Source organism: Lytechinus variegatus, chromosome 1 (genome assembly GCF_018143015.1).
Source record: "Lytechinus variegatus isolate NC3 chromosome 1, Lvar_3.0, whole genome shotgun sequence".
NCBI classification, from domain to species: domain Eukaryota; kingdom Metazoa; phylum Echinodermata; class Echinoidea; order Temnopleuroida; family Toxopneustidae; genus Lytechinus; species Lytechinus variegatus.
The window spans coordinates 79,038,070-79,057,166 of NC_054740.1; the positions used below are offsets into that span (position 1 = coordinate 79,038,070).

General features: G+C 36.1%; 1 protein-coding gene across 1 annotated transcript in view; it reads left to right on the plus strand.

Moving 5' to 3' along the window:
* Nucleotides 1–19,097, plus strand: part of LOC121424277 (carbamoyl-phosphate synthase [ammonia], mitochondrial-like) — a 47,528-nt gene that overhangs the window by 11,708 nt on the left and 16,723 nt on the right. Inside the window, exons 9-21 of the mRNA XM_041619908.1 lie at nucleotides 294–435; nucleotides 1,050–1,127; nucleotides 2,113–2,310; nucleotides 2,766–3,002; nucleotides 3,560–3,670; nucleotides 4,202–4,330; nucleotides 5,469–5,613; nucleotides 11,444–11,654; nucleotides 13,342–13,540; nucleotides 15,812–15,982; nucleotides 16,624–16,742; nucleotides 17,150–17,291; nucleotides 18,330–18,395. Coding sequence (XP_041475842.1) covers nucleotides 294–435; nucleotides 1,050–1,127; nucleotides 2,113–2,310; nucleotides 2,766–3,002; nucleotides 3,560–3,670; nucleotides 4,202–4,330; nucleotides 5,469–5,613; nucleotides 11,444–11,654; nucleotides 13,342–13,540; nucleotides 15,812–15,982; nucleotides 16,624–16,742; nucleotides 17,150–17,291; nucleotides 18,330–18,395 — 1,948 coding nt within the window. The remainder of the gene's footprint in view (nucleotides 1–293; nucleotides 436–1,049; nucleotides 1,128–2,112; nucleotides 2,311–2,765; nucleotides 3,003–3,559; nucleotides 3,671–4,201; nucleotides 4,331–5,468; nucleotides 5,614–11,443; nucleotides 11,655–13,341; nucleotides 13,541–15,811; nucleotides 15,983–16,623; nucleotides 16,743–17,149; nucleotides 17,292–18,329; nucleotides 18,396–19,097) is intronic.

Below are 19,097 nucleotides of genomic sequence, written 5' to 3' on the forward strand. Positions count from 1 at the left end.
TGGAGCAAAGTCAGAAATTATCAGTCTTTAGAGATATGTTGTACGTGTACTTTATATTACTTTTGTTAGGGTTTCATTTTAAATGATGATTTGAGTGGAGAATCAAATTAATTGTTGTTACCACACAATGTTCTCATTAATATTCTTTGGCCAAAAATGTTAGAATACTTCATTACAAGTACTGTTGAATTATGATAATTGATGGCTTTATCCACTTTTTCTCTTTTGTGTGATTTTCATTATTTTGCCACTTGTGTAATAAAAGGAAACAAAATGACTACTTTGTTACACAGGGGTCACAACCAACCAGTTATCAATGTGTTGAATGGTCAGGCATTTATCACATCTCAGAACCATGGCTTTGCTATAGACGGTGACAAATTACCCCCAGAATGGACACCAGTCTTCGTCAATGCCAATGATAAAACTAATGAGGTAAGAAAATCAGCCACCATTGAAAATGGAATAGTATCTAATGATTAATTAACATGAAAAAGGTGTTCCTTGTTCTTGAGGCGGCACTGTGTGAAATGAAGTATTAGCGTAAAAGATCAGTTTATGAAGAGTTGAAATTTTTATATTGAGCCAAGAGAAATGAAAATCATGAAAAAAAATCTATTTTCATCTAAACTGCACACAGCCTTAATTTATCATTTTTTCGCAAAGTGGTGCAAATATGCATCAATAATTATGATTCATCCAATACAACATATTCAGCTTTGCACACATTTTTACAAAGCACTGGCGCTGTTATTAATTGGTTTAGTAGTGCTTTTGCCATAAGGTACTGCACACAATCCTTCAGAGAATTCCTTCATACAAAGTACCCATTGCTACATTCCAAGTGTGTGTCAATATGTAATACTATTTACAGATCTTTTTTTTTTTGAGGGGGGAGGGGTCAGGTGTCTAGTAATAACAGCTTGTATGCATTTTTTTTGGGGGGGTAACATGCAATTTGCATTTGACAAAGAGTGTAATTATATAGCACTACTTCCTATATTGCTTCAGAATGAATGATACAAGTGACTTTGCATGTGTTATTTCAGGGAATCATGCATAAGACAAAGCCAATCTTCACAGCTCAGTTCCACCCGGAGCATAAAGGAGGACCAACAGACACAGAGGTATGTATCCACCAATAGCATATGGGCATTTTCACGGTAACTATCATACACACAATGAAAAGTATGTAAAATTGTGCCGTGTAACGTCAGTCACCGTGAAAATGCCATATATCATACAAGATTTAGTAATGTAAATACATGGGATACCATGTACAAAATTTGGACATCCTCTGTAAATATTAATTGAATCTCTTAATGTGCACCCTTAGGCCATTAGGTGCATATGTGTGTGTGTTGGGTTTTTACAAAGATGTATGTATCAGATGTGATCATCTATGTCTGCCACTGATCTTTAATGCCACCATCCGAAAGACATGAAAAAGCAATGCAGAAACACTGCTCGGCGGGGTCTTAGTGTGGGGGCTAGGTTTTGAACTCTTGTCTGTCATGTGTATGGTGAGTGTTTAGTAAAATGTATGTTTGAAGAGTGGGAAGAACTTATGTACTATGTATTTTTCGAGTACATGACATTTGCTCCAGCGACAGTTTCTTCGCTCCACACACTAATCAAATGATCAACTTTAACCCTGGGTTTAACAGTATACCCTACCCTAAACCTAACATAAAACTTTATGGCAACCCTGAATATAACCCTTCATCTTAGACGAAATTAAGCCTGGAGCAATCGTTACAAAACTTATGTTTTGGATGTCTTGTTTTTATTGTATACTGAAACATTAGAAGTTTGCTAAAGACCTGGTGGGTGTTTCATAAAGCTGTTCGTAAGATACAAATGACTTTACGCACGACTGGTGATCCTTTCTTGTGCTATGTGATATCCCTATATAATTGAGTTTTGACCTAAGAACATGTTCTAGTCGTGCGTAAAGTCGTTGGTAACTTTACGAACAGCTTTATGAAACACCCACCAGGAGATGAAACACATGCTTATGGTTCAAAATGTGTCCAAAGACTGACTCTTCTTTACACCCTGAGACATTTTTTCATGAATCTCATTTTTGTTTCCACCTTAATCTCTTCACAGTTTCTCTTTGATAATTTCATGGACATGGTCAAAAGTGGCAAGACCATGAAAGACCTTGAATCTAACTTCAAAACATCGGGAAAGAGAGCAGAGAAGATCGATGTCTCCAAGGTTCTGGTTCTAGGATCTGGAGGACTGTCCATTGGTCAAGCGGGAGAGTTTGATTATTCCGGCTCTCAGGCCATCAAGGCACTGAAGGTCAGTGTAGAGACTTCTTTAGCAACAAAGCCTGGGACAATTTCACTCACAGAGTCCCATGGGAAATGGGATTTCAAAATCAAGCATGTTTCCTAGTTCACTTCTTTTCCATCTATCTATAATTTATTTAGTTTTCCTTCATGTTTCTTTTCACTGCTTCCCTATATCCAAGTTCTATCCAAACCAATCATTCTTTTATCTGTCAACTAAAAAGGATCAAGTTGATTTTGTAGTTTAAAAGGGGGCGATGGAAAGGGGTCTGGATGCGCATTACCCCAAGTTGGTGAGACACAGTATGGCAAATGCCTTATTAAAAATATCTTTTTTCATTGCAAGAAATCAAGATATATTTTGTAAAGCGCATAGAGAGTCTTTTGACTATTATGCGCTATATAAATTTCAAATATTATTATTATTATTATTGAGATAAATTGTCATATTTTTTTTCTTTGTAGGAGGAGAATGTCAAGACTATCTTGATGAATCCAAACATAGCCTCGGTTCAGACCAATGAGTACGGTGAGAAGCAGGCCGACAGTGTCTACTTCGTACCCATCACACCAGAATTTGTCACCGATGTCATCAAGCGGGAGAAACCTGATGGGATCCTGCTCTCCATGGGAGGCCAGACTGCCCTCAACTGTGGGGTGGAGCTGTATAAAAGAGGGATCCTGCAGGAGCATGGAGTACAGGTAAGATAGGGCTACATATAAGAGCAAGGGAAGTAAATATGGAAACAGATTCAGGTGTAAATGTTGGATCCTGCCTTTAATTTGAGGTAGAACATCTCAACTGTGGGCAGGAGCTCTATAAACAGTGATCCGAAAGGAACATGGAGTAAAGGGGAGATGTAATCCATGCTAACTTGGAGAAAAGTAGATATTGTGATGAAATTCAGGTGGGAGGGTTGGATCCACCTTTTTACTGGAGGTCACATTACCCTGTGCTTTATAGCTCTATAACACTGGGATCTTTTGTGATCTTGCAGGAGTATGGAGTACAGGTGGAATTTGGGATCCATGTTTCCATATGAGACATAGGAATGATTTATCCGTATTTTCTTCCTTGTTTTGATAAGGTTTTTCATTGGGACATGTATTAAATTGCTCTCATCAGTAGGGCAAGGTACAGAGAGCTTTCAGCTGACTACAACCTTTCCAAGCTTAAAAAGGACTTTTTCTTGCTTCGCCTGAACATTCTTAATGCACAGATTTCAAATTATGTTTGTATTTCATTTCATTAATGGCAGGTGTTGGGTACTCCCATTGAATCTATTATGGCGACTGAGGATAGACAGACATTCAATGATAAGCTCATGGAGATTAATGAAAAGATTGCTCCCAGTGTGGCCGTAGAAACCGTAAGTACACTTAATGTTTATATGTGAAACATTACTCTTGTAATTTCTCAGGATTGTACTACAAAAAAAGATAGTATGATAAGTAATTATCATGCATCAGTTTATTGAAAATATTAATGTCAATTAGTATCATTCAGCATGTCCGTTTCTTTTCATTGTTTGAAGCCAAATCAACACAGCTTCATTCAGTTGCTAGGTGAATATTTTGGTTTCATCTTTATTAAAAAGAACATTACTGCATAGTATTATGTTATTTCTACTAGGTTTTTAAATGTTTGCAGATGTTCTCATTTGTTGATACATTTTTTATGGTAGAAGATTAGAAGATGAAAGAGTGTATTGTTATAAAGGCTCGAAATACATTCATGTAAGCAGCGAATATTTGTATTTACTTGATTCATGTTTTGTTGAAACTGAAATAGATGAAAATGAAATGAATATCTGAAATGATATATTTCTCACTGTATCATTCATTTATATTGTCCAAGCTTATGATACCAAATGTATGATTACTATTCACCTTCACTGTAGGTCTCTGATGCCATTGATGCTGCTAGGAAGATTGGTTATCCAGTAATGGTGCGGGCAGCTTATGCCCTTGGAGGCCTGGGGTCAGGGGTCGCAGAGAATGAAGAAGCTTTGAGAGCTATTGCAACAAGGGTAAGTCTCGTATTGTTTCATCTCTTTTCTGTATTCCTTACTCTCGTTATCATGTCTATATAGATGTATTTTGTCATGGCTGTGGATAATGTACGTGTAGGTTGTTGCTAGAGGTTTCCTGTTATGGGGTCGTCCATCCAACTGTCCCGTTTTCGTTATTGTGATATGTTTTAAATTGAATACAAAATGAAATGACTGGATTCTATTTAAACTTGTCTTTCAGGGAAATCCAAGTTTGGTAATAAAATGGTTCATGTGAAAGGAAAAAACAAACAAACCTAGAAATGGTGAAAGTTTAAAAGTGGATATTCATAAAATGGGATCTCTAACACTTTTCATTTGAAACTGTTTCAATTGTTGTGTACAAAATTTTCAGAACTTCACTTCCATTTTTCTTCATGGTGGTGATCAGTTTATGATAAGTAGCATATAGTTTAATGCTTTCATAAAAAACAAATTATGAGTAAAATCTTTGAAAGAGATGATGTAGCTATTTTTCATATTTTAGAAAATGGATTAGTGTTCTTTATCCTACATCCCATTTACATCACATAGATGGTTAATTGGGAATCCCTATATTGATACCAGGTTTTACCACTTAAAGGGCCCAGCAACTGATAAATCATGGTGATGGTTATTTACTTCAGATCATCGCTGTTCCAGTTTCCAACAATCCCAATTCCTAGACTCATGGCAGGTCTCTTGATTGCAAAACCAAAATAAATAACCACTGTGACGTTACATGATTCAAAGTGAAAACACGCAGTTTACATCTGGTTGGTTAGTCTATTGCTCTCAAGACCTCCCAGACATGCCGGCATCTATTACATAACACCCCCAGGCATGCAGCCGAGTGGAATCCCTTCTTCTGAGATAAGCCTTGATTTCCCCATGATTTGTCAATGAAAGGTCGCTTTAAAAAAGAATTACAATGTGAAATTATTATTTGTACATTTATATACAAATTGTCATATATCTCCTTCTCCGATTTTTTTCCTTTTGAAACATTTTATTTTTTCATTTTGGTATGGATTTCCCTTTAAGATTCTTTGCCCTATTTGTCCTATCATCTCATTACCTCATTCTGTATTGACTAGAAATAGATGAATTACATAAATTGCATTATTTACTTTATCAGGGTTTAGCTTTATCTAATCAGCTGTTGATAGAGCAATCCCTACTAGGATGGAAGGAGGTTGAGTATGAGGTGGTCCGGGATGCATCAGACAATTGTGTCACGGTATGCAACATGGAGAACTTTGACCCTCTCGGAGTCCATACAGGTGAGTGGCAAAAGAAATCAAGACCAAGAATTATAGTGAAATAGAGACTGGTCATCAACAATTTGTGATGAAATCACTATTTCCGCAGAGAGTAAATCAATTGGTTGACTCATTACTGTGTTTCTTGGGGTTTATTTTAACAAGTAAATGACGCTTTGCAAGGCATATTATTTCTACAGTTTGTTAGTTTTGGTAAAAGTGACATCATGAATGTTGCTTTATTCGATTCTTGAAAATGATGAATATGTAAAGAGAAAAAATGGCTTTTGAAAATTTCTTGTAGTAATATTAATAGGAGAAGATAATTCATGTTTACAATCTATTAAATGATATCTTTTATCATTAAGTAAGTCCAAGATGCAAGTAGTAGACTTGTTAACTGCAAAAAAAGGGTGAACGCTGCATTTTTGAGTACAAATGTCCCACTTGGCACAAATGTTCCTTGAGTCAAAAGAAAAGGATTCATCCAAAGAGACACGCTGTATCTATGCAAATAAGCAAGAAATTTGCATAAATTTGCATATTAGGTCGATATAGTAAAACAAGTATTTCGGAATATATATTTAACCAGAACTGCCCTAAAATTGGAAATAAAGACTAAGGGTAAGACAGGGAAGAAAATTGACATAAAATGATTGAGATATCCTTGTTTATTATTACCTAATTTACATAAATTATGCAAATTATAATTTAAACAGAGTATTTTTTCATGAATCCTTAACTGTTTTATAAATAAAAGCAATTAATACACAATGTCAACATTCTACATGAAAGAGAATATATTAGCGAAAACATTGATATGCTTCATGACAGTATTAGTGTCTTAATTTGCTTAGAAAAAGGGCAAATATGTCAAAATGTATGACGTGATATTGCGCTAAAACGAGACCAAAACAACCTCTATGTCACAGTCACACTCACGAATCGGACAATAAAGCGATCAATGGTATGTCATTCGAGATAACGCAATCTCAACACAATAGCTTCCATCGGCTACTCGTATCGCTTTTGTTGGTGTATCTGCCACACCGTAATCTACGGGATATACGGGCAAAATGCATTTCGGTATCGGTAAAACACTATTAATTTTGTTTTGTTTCTCTTGGAAAATTTACAGGAGACATTGCTTTGCAGATTACTGCTTTAATGAAGCTCTGGCACATGAATCACGACGAATGTACCCCACCTCAATCCATATTTTAACTTTGTTAAAATTTATATCTTTTGGAGACCCCGAAGTGGCAAAACTGCATTCCCCGCGGCATTCCCGCTACTTTACAAAACCTGTTTGACTTGTATTATCGACTTGGAAAAGAGAGATGTATGAGACATCAGTTAACATGTTTCCTGAAGATATTTTTTTTTAATTATTTAAGCCTACGTCCAGTGGCGTAACTACGGGGGGGGGGGCATGGGGGCATGGGGGCACGTGCCCCCCTAATCGGCTGACCCCCCCAAAAAAAAAACGGTGAAAAGGAGCAAAAGAGGGAGAAAGGGAAATAAACGTAGTGGGAAAAAAAGATATTATTGTTCATTATATGTATAATGTCATATTATATCGTAATTATGTAATGTTATATTACATAAGAAACATTTTTTTCATAACTTTACGAAACATAATTTGCTCAGGGCCTATGTCTTCATTGTTCCTGGTGCTCGCATTGTCTGTTTAACGAGATATATAACCCTGTTATACTAAATCCTCCCGTTTTCAAGTCAATATACAACATACTGCCTAATATATTTCCTCGCACTTCGAGTTATTATTGTTTTATGTACAATAGTATGCTTCTTTTTCATGACTACTCAAAGTGATTGCCCCATTTTAAGGTCTTGATATAAAACATTTCCTTCGCAGTAGTGGATTGGTGAAATATGTCTGCTCTCCATGAATTCCTAGAATCAGTCCTTAAAATGTCCCTTTTTCTGATCTGAATATCAAAAATTTTCAGCTCGCGCTTCGCGCTCGCAAGATTTGATTAGTGAGATGGGTATTTTAATCATGATTACAAGTGCATTATGTGCATGTTTAGATGTAATTCTAACAAAATCAGCAAGCGCTTATTGGCACTCGCATTAGATGACTATGGTGAGATGTGTATACTCTTAATGGATTCCTAAAATATAGTCCTTAAAATCTTCCTGTTTGGGGTCAATATTTACAAAAATTTCAGCTCGCGCTTCGCGCTCGCATTATTTAGTGAGACAGGTACGTATCATGATTACAAAAGATTAATTATAGTGTCCCTTTTTAAGGTCTGAATATCAAAAATTTTAAGCTCGCGCTTCGCGCGCTCACTAGTGACTCAAAATTTTTGCTGGTGCCCCCCCATGCCATGACCCACGGTACGCCACTGCCTACGTCCACGGGATCCCTCCTAATTTACCCCGTCCCCTCTCTGTATTTCGACACTAAATAAAAAAAAATCGTGTTTTAAAGCCACCGGCAAGGCAAATTGCGTTTTTGGTATAATAAAGCAACTGTTTTATCTATATTTCATGTTTATCTATATTAATATTAATACTATATTTATTGTTGTTATTATTATTATCATTATTATTGTTCTGCAGTTTGTAATAATGCTCTAGCACAGTAAAGGCTATAACCCAACAGGAGCATGCCTAGGATACCCTTTCCCCTTTTGGTTTAATGTATTCAAAAATAGTTTGTCTTTAGAACTCTTAAAAGATTACTTTTGTTTGTATTGATATCTTGGAATAGATTGAGGAGAAAATACTCTACAATTGACATGTAGAAGAGCTGTGGTATATTGAAGAAAAGCCACACGTAAGCTCTAAAATACTCAAACCCCTTTATTGATTCCACTCTATGTTAAATCTAAATATTTTTAGAGCCCATTCGGAAGAAAGATACATTTCTACTACACACAGTAAAGCCTCTTTACTTTCTCCTCTTGAAAAAAAAACATAGAAGGCATTGTTTTATATCGCATAAAATAAGTTCGTGTACATGACGGAGGCCTGTCGAAGTTGCCCAACCCTTTATTTTGTTTTGACAATATATATTTAGAATATCGTCTAAATGAAGCCCTCATCTGGAAAAGGGCACTTATTAAAGGCAGCATCTACATTATATAGAGGAGGCCCTGGTACTTGGAAGCGGGGGCTGAAGCCCCCCGCAAGATTTTCCGGAAAGGGGGGGGGGGTGCTGCGTGTGTTAGTGCAATCCTTTTTGTTTATTTGCTTGTTAAATTTCTTGATGTCAATTCTTGATGGGCACATAAGCATATTGCTTTACGTCTCAACATCCAAGTAAATCCAAGTAAAATTTGAAAAGCAAAAAAGGTTTAATGTAAAATTTTAGGTCCCAAGAAATTTAACAAGCTTCAGCCCCCGCTTCCAAGTACCAGGGCCTCCTCTATATAATGTACATGCTGCCTTTAATAAGTGCCCTTTTCCAGATGAGGGCTTCATTTAGACGATATTCTAAATACATATTGTCAAAACAAAATAAACGGTTGGGCAACTTCGACAGACCACCGTCACGTACACGAACTTATTTTATGAGATATATATAGCCATCTTCTATATGTTCTTTTCTTTTCTAGAGGAGAACACAAAGAGGCTTTACTGTGTGTAGAAGAAATGCATCTTTCTTCCGATTGGGCTCTAAAAATATTTGAATTCAACAGAGTGGAATAAATAAAGGGCTGTGTGGCTGTTCTTCAATGTACCACAGCTCTTCTTCATGTCAATTGTAGAGTATTTTCTCCTCAATCTATTCCAAGATTTCAATACAAGCAAAAGTAATCTTTTAAGAGTTCTAAAGACAATAAACTATTTTTTAATACATGAAACCAAAAAGGGAAAGTGTATCCTAGACATTCTCCTGTTGGGTTATATAATTTACTGTGCTAGAGCATTATTACAAACGGCAGAACAATAATAATAATATTAATAATTATTATAATAATATCAGTAATGATGAATGTAAATATAAAAATATAGATATAAAAGTTGCTTTGTTATACCAAATAACGCAATTTACCTGGCCGATGGTTTTAAAACACGATATTTTTTTTAAATTTAAAGTCGAAATACGGGGAGGGGATTGAATAGATTCGGAGGGCTCCCGTGGGCGTAGGCTTAAATAAACAAAAAAAAAACTTTCTTCAGGAAACGTGTTGACTGATGTCTCATACATCTGCCTTTTCCAAGTCAATTATACAAGTTAAACTGGTTTTGTAAAGTGGCGGGAATGCCGGAGGAAAGCAGTTTTCCACTTCGGGGTCTCCAAAAGATATATATTTTGATAAAGTTTAAATATGGATTGAGGTAGGATACATTCGTCATGATTCATGTGCCAGAGTTTCATAAAAGCAGTAAACTGCAAAGCAATGTCTCCTGTAAATTTTCCAAGAGAAACAAAACAAAATTAATATTGTTTTACCGATACCGAAATGCATTTTGCCCGTATATCCCGTAGATTACGGTGTGGCAGATACACCAACAAAAGCGATACGAGTAGCCGATGGAAGCTATTGTGTTGAGATTGCGTTATTTCGAATGACATACCATTGATCGCTTTATTGTCCGATTCGTGAGTGTGACTGTGACATAGAGGTTGTTTTGGTCTCGTTTTAGCGCAATATCACGTCATACATTTTGACATATTTGCCCTCTTTCTAAGCAAATTAAGACACTAATACTGTCATGAAGCATATCGATGTTTTCGCTAATATATTCTCTTTCATGTAGAATGTTGACATTGTGTATTAGTTGCTGTTTTTTTAAAACAGTTCAGGATTCATGAAAAAATACTCTGTTTTAAATTATAATTTGCATAATTTATGTAAATTAGGTAATAATAAACAAGGATATCCCAATTATTTTATGTCAATTTTCTTCCCTGTCTTACCCTCAGTCTTTATTTCCAATTTTAGGGCAGTTCTGGTTAAATATATATTCTGAAATACTTGTTTTTACTATATCGACCTAATATGCAAATTTATTCAAATTACTTGCTTATTTGCATAGAGACAGCGTGTCTCTTTGGATGAATCTTTTTCTTTTGACTCAAGGAACATTTGTGCCAAGTGGGACATTTGTACTCAAAAATGCAGCGTTCAACCTCTTAACAAGACTACTAAAGATGCTTTACCATAGTACTGTCAACTGACACTGCAATGATGAATAATTATCTGTCAATCCACAGAAGTCATTTGTGTTGATACATCCGTCCTTATTCTGAGCTTTGTCTGATTAATTATGTATGTAGCTATTGGGCCTTCAGCAGGTTTTGTCATAATTTGGTCTAATGCCCTTTCATTTCATGATCTAATCTAACACACACCTAGGCAGCACACATGGTCTAATCGTCACTTGGGCGATCATTGAATTATATAATTTGCCACTTTATCTACTTCGTTCACCGTATAATGTGAAAGACTTAATTAATGTTGCTCAACCAATTGAGTATTTGACGAAATGGGTTTTCCCCTGTGGCATCACTGGCAATAAGACAGTGGGTTAAGACCAAACAGAAATTTGCAAACTTGGGATTAGACCAATTGGCAATTCACATTTTGTCTAGTCTGAACTATTATGTAGAACCATATTTTTTTTATTTATTTATTCATTCCACTTTTAAAACAAATGACATGATATACATAACAAATGTATTCATAGACATAGTGTATTAAGATCAAATTAACTATCTAACAGAAGTATTTAACACAAGGTACACTACAGAATGTTATATAGTTGATATATAGAGAGAACCATTGTGGGTCATTCAGCTCAATGTAGAATAAACCTTGTATGACCTTTGAATTTGAAACTGAATTGAATTGGTTGATTGCGTCCACAGGTGATTCCATCGTGGTTGCCCCAAGCCAGACCCTCTCCAACCAAGAATACCACATGCTGCGAGAGACGGCCATCAAGACTGTCCGCCATCTTGGTATCATAGGGGAGTGTAACATCCAGTATGCTCTTCACCCATCATCCCTGGAGTACTGTATCATTGAGGTGAATGCCAGGCTCTCCAGGAGCTCTGCTCTAGCCTCTAAGGCTACAGGGTAAGGACTTTCTCAAGATAGAGGGCGCTTGTTATGCATTGTCTTTGACTAACTTTTACTCTCCCTATTTACTCTCAATCTCTACACTATCAGGTTTTCATATGGAAAGAGATAATAACCATAAGAACATTTACAATAAGAGTCTATTCGGAGCCTCATGGGATGTTGAGTCGTTTACTATACTATAGGAACTACTTTGACTGACGCTAGGCTACGTGATAAAGATACAATATTCTTTGATTGTAATTTCAAGCTTTTTTATCTTTCACTCAGTTTCTCATTGCCATTTATATTTTTTCTCCAAACCTGTCTCGTCAATTATCTTGTCTTATGATGTCTCACTCACCATTGTGCTATAACTAACTTTCTTCCTGTTTTCCCCCTATTCAAATCTCAATCTCTTTACTATCAGATGAATAATAGCATTTCATAAAATGTGGTTTCATTTATTAGTAGTCGTTACTTACAACCACCACTAGAAATTGGTGATATAGCATTAATGGCGTTCAATTGTCCCCATCAGTTTATTAGGCTGTAACACGTTAACTCATGGGCCCCTATTCTGAACTTAGGTTAAAATTAAACCCTGGTTGGTTTAAAGTTGTTGTTTAAGCCCCTTTTACACCTTCATGGAAGCAACACGGATCATCCCGGACTGTCAATCCGGGGTCATCCATGTACAGTCCGGGACTACCGTGTACACTCCAGCAACTCATCCGGCGCCATCCTTGATGTACCGGCATGTCCAGGAGAAAAATTGAACATGTTCAATTTTTCATCCCGGAGTACACGGACTGATAATCATCCGTGTTCATCCTTGTAGCCTCCTTGTACATCCGTGTAGCTACCGAATGCATCCGGAGGCTCCTTGTAAGAACCGGGTGATCCTTGTTGATACCGGCTTTATCCGGGGTCAAATGTTTGTATTGTTTGCGTACGTGAACAATAGTCCGTATTCATAACCAAGCACGAGCATGCTCCAGATGCTGCAAAAAGGGACAAAACTTCATTCTTGCCAGTACAGAATGTGAGCAACCGTGAAGGTCCGTGTAAAGACCCAGTAACATCCGTGATCATCCGGGTATTCCGTGTTGGCTCCGGGAGCATATCAAACAGGATCCCTATTGCTACCTTGCCTTGTAGACTCCGTACTTTTCCGTACATATCGGTGTTAATAACCAGTTAACTCCGTACTCACTCCGGGAATGCTAGGAAAATACAAATTTGGCACCCCGGATCATCACGGACTGAGATCCGTGATGATCCGTGTTGCTTCCGTGAAGGTGTAAAAGGGGCTTTAACTATGGAGAGCCAATTGGGGCACAAATCCCTAACAGTACATATCCAATCTATTAACTCATATGACACCCAAATTGTTCATAATTGTCTGGGAATGGTAGATTAAGTATTTTGATGTATTTTTCTTCATTATGAAAGCAAAACATTAATCAAAAAAAAAATATACAATAGAAACAGAATATTTGGCTCCCCATAATTTTAACACTGAGTTAGACCATGGTCTAAGTTAAACCCGAGTTCAGAATATGGGCCATAATGTCCTTACTCTATTTGTTTGTTTTTTAGCATGTAGCATGGAAAGTACTTCACCTAATGGCTGCAGACACAGCAGCCCAACCACACCTAGATTCATAGTATGTCTCATTTTTCATTCACTCATGTTTATTAGCTACCCGTTGGCCTTCATTGCCGCCAAGCTTGCCCTGGGTATTGCCTTACCAGACATCAAGAACAGTACCACCCAGGCCACTACAGCATGCTTTGAACCTAGTCTGGATTACATCGTTACCAAGATCCCTCGCTGGGACCTGGACCGTTTCCATGGTACCTCCAAGCAGATCGGCAGTGCCATGAAGAGCGTTGGAGAGGTTAGTCAGTCATGTGTATATGAATCATCTTGTTTTTGAACAAGTGGCAATTTCTTTATTATAGAGGTTCGAATATTTTAATATTTAAATTATTTTGTTTGTGATTTGGAATGAATACTGAATTTTTGTCTCACCTGCGAAGCAAAGTGAGACTATAGGCGCCGCTTTTCCGACGGCGACGGCGGCGGCGTCAACATCAAATCTTAACCTGAGGTTAAGTGTTTGAAATGACATCATAACTTAGAAAGTATATGGACCTAGTTAATAAAACTTGGCCATAAGGTTAATCAAGTATTACTGAACATCCTATTAGAGTTTCATGTCACATGACCAAGGTCAAAGGTCATTTAGGGTCAATGAACTTAGACCATGTTGGAGGAATCAACATCGAAATCTTAACCTGAGGTTAAGTTTTTGAAATGTCATCATAACTTAGAAAATATATGGACCTAGTTCATGAAACTTGGACATAAGGTTAATCAAGTATCACTGAACATCCTGCATGAGTTTCACGTCACATGACCAAGGTCAAAGGTCATTTAGGGTCAATGAACTTTGGCCGAATTGGGGATATCTGTTGAATTCCCATCATAACTTTGAAAGTTTATGGATCTGATTCATGAAACTTGGACATAATAGTAATCAAGCATCGCTGAACATTTTGTGCAAGTTTCAGGTCTCATGATTAAGGTCAAAGGTCATTTAGGGTCAATGAACTTTGGCCGAATCGGGGGTATCTGTTGAATTACCATCATAACTTTGAAAGTTTATTGGTCTAGTTCATTAAACTTGGACATTAGAGTAATTAAGTATCACTGAACATCCTGTGCGCGTTTCAGGTCACATGACCAAGGTCAAAGGTCAATGAACTTTGGCCGAATTGGGTGTATCTGTTGAATTACCATCATAACTTTGAAAGTTTATGGATCTGATTCATGAAACTTGTACATAAGAGTAATCAAGTATCACTGAACATCCTGTGCGAGTTTCAGGTCACATGATCAAGGTCAAAGGTCATGTAAGGTCAATGAACTTTGGCCATGTTGGGTTTTTTGTTGAATAACCATCATATCTCTGTAAGTTTATTGGTCTAGTTCATAAAAAGTGGACATAAGAGTAACCATGTATCACTGAACATCTTGTGCGAGTTAGAGTAGTATTCAAAGTCAGCACTGCTGCTATATTGAACCGCGTGATGCAGGTGAGACGGCCAGAGGCATTCCACTTGTTAATGAATGAAATGGATTTAAAGTGCCAAATTGCTTTGAATGAATTCAAAATTTATTGCGAATTGAAGTTGATAACAATATTGATATGAGATCAACAATGAATTTTGCTTTCATCCTTCCATGGAATCTCATATTTGCAATTTTCACTTCAGTATTCATATGAAAACTTAAAATCATTTCACAGTATGAGTTTCCAGTAAATACTTTTTTATTGTAAATACTTTTTTATTGTAAATTTTCATGATTTTTTTTTGTTTTCCTGGATCTACTTCATTATTATAGTATTATTATCTCTGCACAACAGTAGAATTCGACTTTGGTACAATCCAGGGAAAAATTCTTATTCTTAAATTTGTTAACAGTATTGGTCATTGGGAAAGGACTTTTATTTTAAAGTTTGGTGTAATCCTATGTGACAACCTGCTCCACGAAGTCATTTTGTGTATACAGTCATATTAAAATTATAAGCAATCTTAAAATCATTAGCAAATAATGATTTGATATATATATATTTTTCTACATCTGTGTTTAAGGCAAATTTTTTCTTTCTTCTTTCAATGTTCGCAATGTGCCCTCCTCCTTTGTCTTTACGTCTATATGTGTATTATGACGGAATAAAGCCATTCATAAACTTCGCCTTAGATGTAGACATATATTTGTGAGAAATTATACATGTACAACAGCTCTGGCAAATCTTGTATTTAAATATTTTGTGAAAGAAATTAATGAAAAGAACAATGGTAGGCGTAGCTTAAATCAAAGTTCCTCATAGATATCTGCCCTTTGGAAAAATTGGATCAGGGTCGCCCTAGCCACTAACCCATCTCTGTGGTCTAGTGGTTAGGGCACCGGCGTTCAAAGCTGGGGGCCCTGGGTTCGATTCCTGGCAGAGACATTTTTTAGCATCACCAATTTTTTCAAAGGGCAGATAGCTCTGAGGAACTTTGAATTAAACTATGTCACCATTATTCCCCACCATATCATATACTGAACATCAGTGATCCCTCAAAGACCACCCTTCTGTTAACTTTACCTGCCATAGGTGATGGCCATTGGACGTACCTTCGAGGAGAGTCTTCAGAAAGCTCTTCGTATGATTCATCCATCCATCGATGGTTTCACCCCAGACCTTCCCAGTGGCAAGACGTTACCCGGTAACCTAGAGGAGGAGCTTAGAGTACCATCCAGCAACCGTATCTATGCTATTGCCAAGGTAAACCAAATTTGTTTTTGATATAAGTTGTATATTCCAATCGTAGAAGTTGAAAAGAGAGCTGGAAAGTAGTTTATGTTAGAGCAATCATTGCTTCACATGGACCTTTTTCAGTAATTTAATAATATAAATCAATTATATATATAGTGGATATGTTTATTACTGTCTTGTTAATGAACGAATTGTGTATACCGTGCTTGCTGTGATTTTGAGGGATGAATGAATATGTTCTTATGCCATGTCTTTATCTCATATAAAAAATTACAGTGTACAGTGAATCTATGAATTTTCTATCTAATTATGATTTTTTTTTAATTTATTGAATAAGAAAAGTGCAATATAATTGTATCATGGCAATAGCTCTGAGTTGTCTCCTTTTATAAGATGCGATTGATTTCATTTGTTATTACACACAGAGAGTACCAAAGCAATGATGTGAGTCTTTTGTTAGAGTTTAGCAATGGTTGCAAACAGAATTCCTTTCATTAGCATTGCATTGGTGAGTGAGAGCCGAGCACTTTCAAAATATTTAGAATCAGGCCCAATGGGAATAGATGGCTACGATGTATCATTTTGGCTGTGTTTGGATACTTGATATGATAAACTTAATCATTTTGAGTGAACCGTTTTCATTTGTCCAGGCATTCCAAGATGGTTTCTCAGTGGATAAGATCCATGATTTGACAGCCATTGATAAGTGGTTCTTACACAAGCTAGACAAAATCAAAAGCATTGATGATGAGCTGGGAGAATTCAGTGCGTAAGTAATCCATAAACTCTCTTCTTTTTTCAGGATTTGGTAGCTGCATTGAGATCTTGTTATTTTTTTTTACTATGTTCAGACATGCTCTTTCGGGTTTTTTTTTACCCTGTTGTATCCAGCATATTGCATAGGATATTCCTTATTTAGTTTTTCAACTTGTATAATGTTATTAATAATATGTTCCTTGTACTTTGATATTTATTTGTATTTTTCACTTGTTACTTGTTTCAGTGATTCCAAAACACAGCTCATTGAAACCTGTACTGGGATGGCCCTGAACTGTATTAGTCTGACTTCTTTGTTGAAAAACCAACAAACAAGTTATTGGGCTTGAATTTTTTTTTTAGAAATGATGATCTCATTAAATGGTGATTATCTTTGTATTTGTATCTGAATTCCTTCAGTGAAACTGTACCCCGCACCACACTACTGGAAGCTAAAGGTGCTGGTTTCTCTGACAAACAGATCGGCAAGAAGATAGGGCTCTGTGAGACTGATTCTAGGAAACTTAGACTTTATCATGACATTGCCCCATGGGTCAAACAGGTACGTGATTTTCAATCAATAAAGTTCTGCTTGGTTTACACCCATTTGCCAGTTTGGTCTTGGCCTGTATAGTCTGATATATTTTGTCTACAACCAGTTCATCTAATTTTTACTCTACTGGTATGTACTTGATTTCGTCAAATTTCAAGTTCAATAGGTTTAATATATGTATAAATATTCACTTGATCAAACACCAGTATGAAGTCTATGTAATTGGACTTGGTAAAGTAATAAATGGTCATTAGACAGAATGGGACACTTTAAGTGGAGAATTATTTGATAATTTTCATTGAATGATAATTTGTCAAAAATGTAATTTTTCTTTGTTCCTTGTCACTATATATTGGGAAGCTAAGGGTGGAATCCTACCACAGCAAAAGGGAAGTTAAGAAATATCAATGTGAATCTAAACCAATTAGCAAATAGACCTAATTAATCATAGTTCAAGTGATTTACAGTTTAACTCTTTAAGGTTTCCATGATGTAGAATGAATCAATGCAGAGACTTCATGGTACACCATTTTTATTATTTTTTTTTTTTGGGGGGGTCTCTGTTTGATCCGGAAAAGGACCACCCAACCTGAATAACATTTCGACTGGTACGTTCTTGCCATCTTTAGAACTGGAAAGCCTCCACATTGGCAAATGCTTTAACCATATTGATAGTAGATATTCTGAAAATTAGACAAGCACCTGCTGGTTTAATTCTTTCGAACCCCTCCCTTTGTAGAGAGACTTTATTATTTTTCATTCATATCGCAAAGAATCAGTAAGCTTTCTGAATATGGATATTTTGAAAATGTCTTCTTCACAGTATTCACTATTGTAAGGTTGACAGTCCAGAGTCCCGTAACACAAAGGTTAACGATTGATCGTACGCTTGTTTTTCACGATTGATTGTACATTGTATTCAATGTAATCAATCATAGAAAAAATGTTCTACGATCATTGCTAAGTTTTGTGTTACGGGCCCCAGAATGTGAAATGGAAATATGTATTTTATCTATTTTTAAAATTATTTTGTATATCTTTGTTTAGATTGACACTATGGCAGCCGAGTATCCAGCGAAGACAAACTACCTGTATTGCACTTATAATGGCATGGTGAGATTGGATAAAATATTCATATTTGTATATTTTAACAATCTAGCAGATTTCCCAGTGAGCCAATAATAATTCAAATGTTTAATTTATGAAGTTTCTAGTCGTTTTTGAAAAATATGAACCCGGATCGAACTGAAGCAAGTTTATCACAATTCATCATTACCTCTGATTAATGCATGGATGTGGAATTATGAGTTCATTTAATATTTCTATTTTGACATGACTAGGAATAATGAAATACATTCAACTCAAGCATAGACTTGATACATCATTATCGTTGATAAAAGTTTAATCCATTTAGTATTCCATATAACTGCGTTATGTATCTATCATTTACTGATTCATATATTTTCTGAGTGACCCGACCCTACAAGAATACTGCTTCCTTGGGCATCCAATTTTCCTAATATGTATATAAAAACAAAGTATTTTGCATTTATAGTCTCATTTCTATACTTTGTAATGTTTCTATATTCTTGATTTTGAATGTTTTTAATGGAAAATAATTGAATTCAATGAAAAAAAATCCTTTCAATTCAATTTTTTTTATGAGTTTGACTTTTTCAAGCATGACTATTCTTTCTTTAATAAATAATCAAGTAATAATGACAATATGACACTGACTATTCTGTGCTCGTAACCACTCTGCAGAGTGTTAAAGGCTTGTAATGTCAGAGAACTAGCTTTAGCTTGGCTGCCATC